This window comes from Crocodylus porosus, unplaced genomic scaffold (assembly GCF_001723895.1).
Source record: "Crocodylus porosus isolate Cpor-Errol unplaced genomic scaffold, CroPor_comp1, whole genome shotgun sequence".
Lineage (NCBI taxonomy): Eukaryota > Metazoa > Chordata > Crocodylia > Crocodylidae > Crocodylus > Crocodylus porosus.
Genome location: NW_017728886.1, coordinates 171,674,412 through 171,686,300, shown reverse-complemented (window position 1 = coordinate 171,686,300; position 11,889 = coordinate 171,674,412). Strand labels below are relative to the sequence as shown.

General features: G+C 37.3%; 1 protein-coding gene across 1 annotated transcript in view; it reads right to left on the bottom strand.

The window, feature by feature from the left end:
- Positions 1-372: 372 nt before the first annotated feature.
- LOC109316845 (rotatin-like) overlaps positions 373-11,889 on the bottom strand; it is a 139,817-nt gene continuing 128,300 nt past the window's right edge. Inside the window, 5 exon segments of the mRNA XM_019545221.1 lie at positions 373-778; positions 2,857-2,926; positions 4,667-4,770; positions 6,729-6,993; positions 9,657-9,859. Coding sequence (XP_019400766.1) covers positions 696-778; positions 2,857-2,926; positions 4,667-4,770; positions 6,729-6,993; positions 9,657-9,859 — 725 coding nt within the window. The 3' untranslated portion in view covers positions 373-695.

Here is an 11,889-nt window from a genome sequence, read left to right as displayed (position 1 = left end):
TTTGTACAGTTCCAGAACTCTAAAAGCAAAGGCATTCTGGAAATATTTTCAACAACACTGGGATTAAAACTACTGCATTTTGATTTTTAATATAAGTGCCACAAATATGTATACAGACAACAGATCTGCTATATTCACAGAACTATCACTGTGGTATCAATAGGGACTAGTCTTTTACTTTGCATTAATTTAAGAAATAAAGACTTTAATTTTATAACTGAAAAAAATTGGAATATGAAAGCTAATGTCACTTATGATATATCAGGATACAACAGAACAACTGATGTAGAAATTAATCCTTAAAGAAATGAGAGTATTAAAATGTATCTTGCTCTTATACAGCTATAAATTACAGTTCATAATCAACATTCATTTTGATAAAATATACTTTATTTAGACTTGCTGAAATCAACAACTAATATTTTCTAGTAATAATTTTAACATAATCTTTTTTTGCACTTTCCACACGTAAGAGCACTCTCAAATTTTCCCATTGGGATTACAATATACACAGGTCCAACCACATTCAATATAAATTCTTTGGCATAAGGTGATCAACTTTTCCAAAGATGTCGTAATTTCTTCTGTAACATGCTGCATGTACAAATCTAAGGAATAAACGTCTTTTCTTCACATTCTACTTTCTCCACTGAGCAAGTTGTCCAACTTCAATATGAGAAGTCCTCTAACAGTCACTAACTGTTGAGAAGCTGAACTAAATTCTCTAAACACTTTAAGTGGTAGCCTTTTAACTGATTTTCTTCTGGCTGTGGAATAGCTAAAGAGGAAAAAAAAAAGATTGGAGTGCTTTTTGATTAACTTTTAATATTTCACAAAATACAACACTTTAAATGTTAAATAAAACCCATGATAGATATAGGAGACTCTTCCTATTTTGTGTGCATCAAGTCAGTAATCGCTCTTCACCTCTCAAAGATGTTGTAACAGTGCTTCACACTAGCCTTATTGAAGTTCAATATAATCAGCCCTGGAAGCTCTCACTCAGCAGGAGCAAGGAAACATTCTTTGATCAGCCTGGGTTAACCCTACTGCCATCCTGGCAGTTGTCTTAGTGTCTAACAGCTTGATCCCCCTTTTATTTATTTTTTAACTTTGCCTCCATAGGACAAAAGAGAAAATGAGAAGAAAACAAAAAGAGCTGGTCTCCAAGAAACACACTCTGTCCCACCTACCTCTACTCTGCATATGCTGCTTGCTGCTTCTTGAAAATAACCACTGTGTAGGAGGAGGTAATAGGGCAGAATGGGGCATGTCCAGCACTGCCCTGGAGCACACCTGAGACTTAAGATCCTAAGAATCACTGTGCATGTAGCAGAAAGGGACCATCTAACATTTTTTGGTTAAGTGACGAGCAAAAATGGGAGTAGGTGGATGGGGCTTGTTTTCCAGCACAGTCTTGGGATCCTTCTGGAGATGGTGCAGATAGCACTTGGGTTTATGTCAGAAGTGCAGCATGAAGGAACTCCTTCAGCATGCCAATCAGTGCATTCCCATTTATGAATTGTTAGCCTAGTCAACCTTGTAAGGCTTCAACTAAGGTAAGCTAGTTAGATAAATCTTCCTGAGGTAAGCTTTCCCAACAACTTTGCATGATTGTAAGACATAATTACAACCTCATTTATTTATTTATTTATTTTACAAACAATACAATCTAGGGCCCTAGGTATTATAATGCATTATCTTAATCCATTATGAATTTTAATTGTGTTGATTCAACCTACTAATTTGCAAAATTCAGTAGTTCATTAAGTTATTAATGCAAATAAGTGAGATTGTAAAATCAATATCTTGTACAGCACAAACTGCATTTAGACAGCATTATGGATATACAAACTGTTCAATGCTAGGAGAATCATGACAGGAAAACAAGAAATTCCCTGCCCACATTCTTCACTTTTTCTTTCTTTTTTTTTTTTTTTTTTAAAGAGGCTGTAACAGTACAAAACTATCACAACAGAGATGAGTGCCAAGATAATCAAATCCACAAAACGAAACTGCATCAGATACAGTGGCAAAACTGACTTTCCTGATGTTAACCATCACCAAGACAAAACCAAAAGGTCCTTCTTGAAAAGGTAAGGAAGCTTGTCCCCAGTCCTACACATACTTAAAATGCTCATGTGTTTAAGATTAAGCATTTGTAGACATCTTGGCAGAAACAGGGTTCTAAAGTAAATGACAAACTGACAAGCTTAAGGGAGCTGCAGCCCTACTCTGATGTCCTGTTCATGGAAAAGTCCCCAAACAGATGCTTTTAATTTTCTGCCAGCACGGACAGCTAATCTTGGTATAAAAGCTGTCCAAATTACAGCTACTTGCAGATGTTTTCAACAAGTTTTCTAAAACCCTATCCAAGGTCAAAGTAAAAACCAGCCATCTTAGATAGCAATACAGACAGAATACAGCAACGAACAGTCCTGAATTCATCTCTGTGTAGTTGAATTTATCAACTGAGCAGTGTTAAGTGACGCCAGTCTTAACCAGGCAATGTTTCTTGTACAAAGCTTAATTCAGAGGTAGCAGGTGGCACAGAACATTTTTTTACTGTAAGCACAATTAAATTTATTGGTCAGACTAATCTTTACAATTACCACATCACATTCTTATTTAAAAATTGTCAGAAGAATTTTTCTTTCTTTTTTTTTTTTTTAAGGAGACGCCTATCTGTGAATTTAAAAGGATCATCATATAAACCCTGAAGTTTTAGAAAACCTTACAATAGAGCAAAATGGGTTTTTTGTTGTTGTACAATAAAGTGTATTGATCTATCTTGATAGAAAAATTACAAATTTAGTTAATTTTTTGAGATGGAAGCCAACTTCTACAATAACTTACTTTTCTTCACTAAAGAATAAGCCTCATCTATTCTTCTCTTTATTGAAGGATTCTTCAAAGTCACTTTTGCCTGTAGCACAAAAAGAATAATCTATTAATATCTTATTCCAAAAAATTGACATGCAGTGAAACTACCCTTTCAGCCTGCAGTTAATGTCTTGGCAGCTAGAAAACAAAATATGGCATTCTAGAACTTCACAGCATAACATAAGATTGTACCATCATACACACTGGGAAAAAATTAACAGATCCCAATGAAATGAAGCATTATGGACTTTACTCCTAAACGTCGCTTTCAGTCTTTGGGTACATCTACCCTTCTATTTCTGTCCACCCTGTATTCCAACCTAGTGATCACCAACACTAGAAATTTCTTTGCTATCTCCTAAGGGCAATGGTCCGACTTAACTCTAGAAGCTCTGCTGTGCATCGGAGCCAAGTTCAAGCTTCCCCTTAGCCTACCACTCTTTAGTGTGTTCAGAACTCACCTAGATCATGCAGGTCACAAACATAAGTAGTCCAGCAGGAGCAAACATACAAGTCCCTGTACTTAACTTCCAGCCCTTTTATGCCCCACTTCCCATCTCTATGGCCTGTACATAAAGCCGTTAACAGAATGAGAAACAGGTAGTTTCATAGTTTGTAGGGTCGGAAGGGACCTGAGCAGATCATCTAGTCCGACCCCTTGCCATGGCAGGAAAGAGTACTGGGGTCAAATGACCCCAGCAAGATGTTCATCTAACCTCCTCTTAAACACCCCCAGGGTAGGAGCCTGCACCACTACTCTTGGAAGCTGGTTCCAGACCCTAGCCGCCCTGACTGTGAAGTAACGCCTCCTGATATCTAAATTAGTTAGCAGAATGTTTCTTGAGAACAGATCTTTTAAAAGAGGCCCTTTAAGAAAGAAGCCCTTTGTGTGTAGCTGGCTCAAGGTAATATAGACAGGGCTGGGGGCTTGTATGGCTTAGGGCCAGGGATGTCAAACTCACCTCCTGTCCCAGGACAGATCTAGTCTGGGGTACAGGGAAGCTCAGTGGTGGCAGCAGCTCTGGCTCCCACCACATGCAGTGTGCCCTATGCCAAAGCTGAAGCTTCTGCTGCTGCCACATGTCTGTTGTGGCAATGGCATATAGGAGACACACATTATACATGGTGGCAATGGCTCTGGCTCCAGCTCATGCAGCACGGTGGTGGCAAGGGGAGCCCAAAGAGCTGGGTCTCTTTTAGTGGTAACAGAAGAAGTGACTGGATGGTGACTGGAACTATATCAGCCCTTGCTCATCCTCCTATACAAGTGCCCTGGATTCCTCAGAAGGGCAGGCCACTCTTTCCTGCCATGCCCCCTCAAATTTCAGTGGCCCACTGGTAGCTCAGTGGGCTGGATACAGTGGCTCTGCAGGCTAGATCCAGCCCATGGGCTGTATGTCTGATACCTGTCTTAAACTAGTTGAGGGAAACCCTTGGGGTAGACCCTAAAAAGAGCATTCTCTTAAGATATATAGGGTTTATGTGGCAAATAATTTGCTTCACCAATCCTAGGACCAAATCTTATAACTTATTTTGTGTGACTGGGTCCTTGCATTTGTGTGAAGTTTCAGGGCTTTACATAGGTGTTGGTAGCTGCCAAGGCCAAGCAAAATTCAGGATTGATACATAATTTTATAACTCTGAGAGGATTTGTGTTACACTATAACAAATATGTAGAGGATCAACGTTAATGCAAAAGCATGCTAAAGACATCTCCTTCATTAGAGAAAATTTTCAAGTTCTGAGATTTTTCTTAACTAGCAAAAGTCTGCCAAATACTAACCTTCTGATAATTGTGAAGCAAAGCCCAAAGTGCAGATGCTCCAATTCTTTGAACAGTGAGACTGTCATTTTCCAAACAGGAAGACAGCACTGCAATAGCTTTATCTAATGAGGAAAATAAAAGCCCAACACAGTACATTAAAATGGATTTTAATCTTTGAAATATTCTTGCACTGAAAATTTGCCTGTATTTCTATATATTTCAACATGTATTTGTATAAACTTTGTTCCTATTGTGCCAACAGAACAGGTCAAATTTGAGCAAGCACCTACTGGACATTTTAGCACTATAAAATAATTTTAAGAAAATATTTTTATTTTAGATTAGTTTCCTTCCAATTAAAATTAAATAGCAAAGTCTGAAAAGCACGAACATTTTAAATTACAACTACAGTGACATACACAAGCTTGAATAACTCATTTCCATTAAATCATTTTAAGAACACCCAATAAGCACCTATACAGAATCAATGCAACAAGCAAAAAGGGATGAAAACCAAGTCATTCTGTCCATTTTGCTACATCTTTATGGTGTCCTCTCTGGTCTCCATGCTTTATCTCCAGATTTTCAGGGGACTCTGAACTGCCTGGTCTGTTTATGCAACACACTTGATAGCTTGCTCCACAATATAAATACAATGGCTAGACCAGTGGTTCTCAACCTCAATAGACTCAAGGCACCTGCTGGAAAATGCCAGCTCTTAGCTTTCACTCACTTTCTGAGTAGAGAAAAATAAAGCATTTCTTCTGTTGCGAAGGGCTGAGAAAGACTACAGTAGCTCAGAATGATTTGATATTATGTATTCCTTTTTGAAATCTCTGGGTTTATATTGTGAATCATGTGTAGGAGTTTATACAGCTAACAGTGCTAATACTGCACTTTGCGACACCCTTGAAAAGATCTCACAGCATCCTAGCATGTGGTGGTATCCTTGCTGAGAATCACTAGGCCAGATTACGGAGCTGAATAATGACTGTTTATCCAGAATGCTGAATCTGAATAACGATCCAAGAAAAAAACCATGAGAACATGTATGGTGTCTGTATATGTGCAGGAAGGCTGCTCTGACATGCTGTAATTACAGTGCTTGATTAATTGAGTCTGCTGGAGCGTGTCAATTAGCATTCTCCAGCTAGCCACCGCATCTCATGTATCAGAGTTCCTATGGTTCAAAATGGCAATGGGGATACTTTAACTAAAGGTTGAATGACCTTTTTCCATTTACAAGAAGCATTTTTGCCATACGTATCAGTATTGTGGGTTTCACCTGGAGAAAAATCAATGTAGTTTAACATAAGAGACACTGTTTTCCAAAGCAACTAATTGCCCAGACTAAGTTTACAGAATCACAGAAAATTAGAGTTGGAAGGGACCTCAGGAGGTCATCTAATCCAACTAACTGCTCAAAGCACAACCATCCCCAACTAGATCATCCCAGCAAATATTTTGTCAAGTGAGGCTTAAAAACCTCCAAGGATGGAGATTCCACCACCTCTCAGGGTAAACTGTTCCACTGCTTCACCACCCTCCTAGTGAGAAGAAGTTGTGCAATTGAAAAATAGCATCTGTAACTAATTCACAAGTTTCCTTTTTTATTGTGTTCCTAAATTAGATTTTAAAACTGGTGTTCTATATATTTAGGGATTCTTTCCATTTCCTTTTTGGAAAGGCATGGTCACTCATTCATAATTGATTGCTAAAAATGTTACATTCATACTACAATATAATTTCAAAATACTTAATCTAAAAATTAATGATAAGATTATTGTAAAGCCATCTTGAGCCTTTCCGGGTAAAACAGGATATAAATCTAAATTAAAATTGTAAATCATAATCATCGTGTCGGGTCTATATTTGATAGTCTTATTTTTTTTAATATACTTCTTCCAGTATTTTATAGGTTTAAATTTTTCTAAAATGTATTAGAATAGCCAATTATTAATTTAATAAAAAATCTTTTAGAAACAATACTTTTTCAGTAAGTATCCCCTACTTCTCAATGAAAACACAGTATTGCAATATATGGACAAAAGCTTAGATAGAATAACCTTTGGGTACTTACCATTACCCAATATCTTGGGTTTGTTAGCTGGACTAAAGCACATATTGTGCAGAATAAGAAGTGCTAAGTGGTGACTCTTATGCTTATATTTGCTCATTTCAACAATTTGGTCTAAACTACCATTTAGCTTCATGATCATCTGCTGTCCATCTTCTCCAAAGGAAATGTTCAATAGAAGCTTTAGCCAAAGGCTGGCCAGAGTACTGAAGTTTTTATTTACTCCTTTTGGCAATGACAAAGACAGAAAGTTCTGTAAGAAGTTACTCTGTCAGAAGAGAGAAAAAAAACACATTAAGTCATCCCAATAACTTTTCTTTCAAACCTCTTGTATTTCCCAGGTAAATGGTCTTCCTTGTCTATTGTTTCATTATGAGTTTGACTATTACGCACACATTAGAAAATACAAATAATTCTTCAGCAATATTTTGTTATAGAAACTAAAGCAGGTAACAAGCGCTTCTGTTGTAGCAATGCCTATTGGTGTCCCCTTGCAGACTTCCCAAATTACAGTCTTAATATCAATACTCAGTTTATTGCTTCTCAGTCTGTAGATTCAAAGCCAACAATACTGTAATTTACACTATATTTTTAAAAAGTTATTAACTAAGTATTTCAGGGGATAAGGTGGTAAAAAACATGAAGTTTGGTCAAAAGGTTGTACAAAAAGTGAAATACAGAACTATTTTCATTTATCACTCTGTATGTTAACAAGATAACATAATGCCAATTAGTCTAACAAAAGTCATGCTCATATAAAGTAAAATATCCATTGTTTCATGTTTTAGCTGATTGAGTTTTGTTTCTACAGCAATACAAGAAACAAAACAATTCAATCAATGAAGTATTTCACTTTAATGAGTTATATCAGTGATCCTCAATGTTTTTAGAGTCAAGGTACCTTTAAAAAAATGCCAGTTCTCAGTTTTCACTCACCTTTTGACTTCAGAAAAATAACAGAACAACTCTTCTGTTGCAAACAACTCAGAAGCGTATTTGAAATCCCTTGCTGCATTTTGTGAATCAAGTTTGCACACCTAACAATACTAACACTACATGGCAACCTGTGGCTCCCTTGAAAGGATATCAAGGCACCCATGTTGAAAATCACTGTTATATGTATTTTTGATATACTAATATTATTGCAGTACAAAACAGAGTGACATATTGTATCATAAAATAATATAGTATAAAAGACAACGTTGAGTGCTGCAGTTAAATGATTAATATCTAATTACTGAACTAACATTTCTCACTTCTATTTGAGCTGACATTATAGTAAACATTTGAGTGTTGAAACAGAACAGGCAATATTCAATGGTAATATCTTTCACTTACAATTTAGAGGGAAGTAATACTCAAACAACTATGTATACTACATACCCATATTGTTCAATATTCCATGATGTGAAAGGCATGGAATTTCTGCTAGTAGTTAGATAGACGAGGTCAAAGCAGTTTCAGGAAGCATGCAACATCTATTTTAATACTTGAGAATAAAAGGGTCTGAAAAGCTTTGATGATTACTGGAATAATCATTCCTCAGTTCTCTTCTTACTGCATAAGTACAGTTTCTGTGAAATCCTCTGAGACTGGAGCCCAAAGATTCTTTGAGGTGTTTGAGCCCAGACCACATTACTGGTCTTTGCACCAAAATAGTCTGCTTTGACTTTAGGGGAAAGTCTAGAGCTAGTGAAGTAACTCAGGGTTGGGGGAAATGGGTGGGAAGAACAGAGGGTTTCAAGGGACAGGGAGGGCTAAAAATAGCTCAGTCAGGGTCAGGGCAGGATGGGAATAGTGCAGCTCGGGGGTTGGGGCAAGCTGTTGGGCTGCACTGCAAATCCTTATAGACATTTATGAACTCGAGTTAACCCTTTCTTTAGATTGGGTTAATCTGATCTCAAACTAAGTTAGTGCACCAACTCTTTTGTTTGTTTGTTTGTTTTTTTGGGGGGGCAATTTAAGTCCTCTGCATAACTGTTCTATTGAGCCTATCCCTGGTACGGCCAATCTAAATATTATCCTGTATGTACCTAAAGAGTAAAAGTAACAAGATCTGAAGAGTCTGTCCAACTGTACTGTATTTCACTGTGTATCTATTGTTCCCTTTAAATTAAGATCCCTTCAGCTTAAACAAAAAAGTGGTAACCAAACATCTTCCTGAAGGTGAAGGGCTCTTATGAGCAGAGTACAGTAATATACTTCAGCCTTCTAGTTTCCACCTGCTTTTATAGCCCTCAAGGCTCTGATGCAGCAAAAGTTACTGGAAACTAGGAAAAACTAGCAACAAAGAATACCAGGGTTATACAAGAAGAGGAAACAAGATGGAAGCTACTTACCACAAGAAAGAGAAACATCCAAAGAGAAAGATGTTTGACAGGGACAAATGCAAAGAAGGGGAAGGAAAAGGCAACTAATCAGAGATGTGTGGCAAAGGAATGGGGGAAAAGAAGAACAGAAAAGAGCAGGAGAGATAAGCAAGCTGTGGAATTACTGATTTTCAAATAGGACAGAACAAGTACTGGTATATGAACACATGACTATGTTCTACTACTTGCCTCAGGAATATTATGTAAATGTAAATTAGGGGAAGGAGGCGGCCCAGGAGACAATATAACAAGAGTTATTCCTACTTTGCAGTGAATTGAGAATTCCTGAATTTGATGCTTGCGAGAATAATCATGGAACATAACGATGTTATGCTTGCCACTTCACCATCCTTCCCCTGCTCAGTCGCATCACATTGAACCCAATTATATGCACATCAATAGCTACATTTGATTCATTGAGACATGCACATATACAAGTTTTTTTGTTGAACTCTGAACGCTCTGAACAGCCAGACTCATGACTTTCATAGTTCCTCTTCAGGCATCTACCAGCTTTCAGGGCATTTGAAAATACAGAAGCAAATATGTAACACCTACTTACCTTTTGAATCACACCTTTGCAGTCATGCGACACAGCAAGGTTGGAAAGAAGAGAAAAGACTGTTTGCTGAATTATGCTGTTCTCAGCTGCTGTTTGGGAAGCTAACTTCATGATGTTATACATAAGAGAGGTCGTAGGTGCATTTCTCTGTGTGCTCTGAAGTGCAGACAGTCTACCACTTGCCCAACAAAGAGAAGCACAACCTTAAAGGATGAAACATCATCATTAACACTTAGAATTTAACTGCTTTACAGTTGCGTAATTAGATACTGACCAGACCGAACAGAGACATGTCTGAGCTGTATATCACAATATCTATGGAAATCTGGTCCAAAGCACTAGGCTGGTAAGTCAGGACAACAAGGCTCTAATCCCAGCTCTGCTACAAGCAGAACAAGGTAATTTGTCTCTATCACCTGTACTTTGGGCCCCATTCTCTGCCTTTTCCATTTAGCCTATAACTTCTTAGGGGCAAAACCTGTCTGTTGCTATGTATTTACACAGCACCCAGTACAACAGGGTTGAGCCTCCACTAGTTGAGGCTTCTCTTTGAGTCTGTTTTTCCCCAAAAAATACACTCATCAAAAACTGTAGTCTTCAATAAATCAAAATTATGCTATTAACACTGCCATAAAATTAAGAGATTCTAATCTCTAAGATATTAAATGTTCTCTGATCTCCTCTATGACCAATACATATTTTTGAATAAGAGCATAGTAAAAGATACTTTCAAATAGATATTTTCAAATACTGGGAAAAGCATGTATTCATACTGGTAGCAACATTCAGATTTTGATAGATGCAGGAAAACATAATTTCCAAAAGCATTTAGAAATCTGCTATAAATCAGGCAAGGCAAAAATAAAAAGGTCATAAACAGAGACCTTTGGATATTTGTAATACTAAAGATCTTTTGCCTGGCCTGAAGAAATGGAAAAGTAGAACATGACATAAGAAATCAGTGGGAAGAAACAGAAACAGAGATACAAAGAATCAGTTACCTCAACCTTCAATGTCTTGTGATACAAAAAAAAAAAAACACAATATTTCATCAGAGCTCAAAAAGATACAAGTCTGGCTAAAAAAAATAGAACATGAGAAATGACTATTGTCAGGTCCATAAATAATTTGGTGGCCTCAACCTAAAATGGGAAAAAATTGGGAACACATATGCAAACTTATATATATAAAACACCATTTGTAATCAATGGTCTTGGCTGTTCCATTGTTGCTACTTCTGCTAAAAATATTTCAAGTATAAACAATTTTCTTTTGAGCTGTAGCTAGAAGTTCTATTTCAAAGCACTGGAAGAAACATCATTCTTCAAAAACATGCTGTCTCACAAAAGTTGTGACAAAGCCTTACCTTAAAACAAGCAATCAAATTTTGGGGAAAAATAAATAAAAATGCTGTTTCTTTCAGCTATAAGAAAAAGTAACTCTGTAGTAGTCAAGCCTGAAACAGACCATTTTTTTTAATGACAAACAACAACAAATTACTATTGGGATTATAAATAACTGATTTTTTAATATTAACATAACATTAAATTATTTGTTAAATATGGTCATATAAACCAAAGCAAAATATTTTCTACAATCACATCTAGAAAAGATTTCTAACCTTCTGACAAGACAAAAAAGGTACAAAAAGTTAGTTTTGAAATGAATTACTTTCTGGATTAGGAAATGTAACTGCAACCATACATGCACAGTATTTTTTTTTTCAACGTTACTGAATGGCTTCTACTTCTCTGTATAAACTACAGGTTTCAAATATCTGGTCCGCATGCTGGATGCAGCCTACATGAGTGGGTCATCTAGCCTGTGAGGCTTTTCATCAGGGTTGCTAAGGAGCTGGAAGGTACCTCAGAAGATCATCGAGTAAAGCCCCCCGCTCAAAGGGCAGGAAGTCAGCTGAGGCCATAGAATCCCAGCAAGATAAGCATCCAATTTGCTGCTGAAGATGTTCAGTGTAGGTGCTTGAACCACCTCCGATGGCAGACTGTTCCAGACCTTGGGGGTTTGGACAGTAAAGAAATTCTTCCTTATGTCCAGCCTGAAATGGTCTTGTAGTAGTTTATGACTGTTTGACCTCGTCTTCCCTCGTCGTTCCCCTAGATACTGGTGGTCCCCCTAGATACTGATAAACTTATAGGTGGCCATCAGATCACCCCTGAGCCTGCACTTTTCCAGGTTAAAGAGCCCCATGGCTCTCAGCCTGTCATTGTAAAGT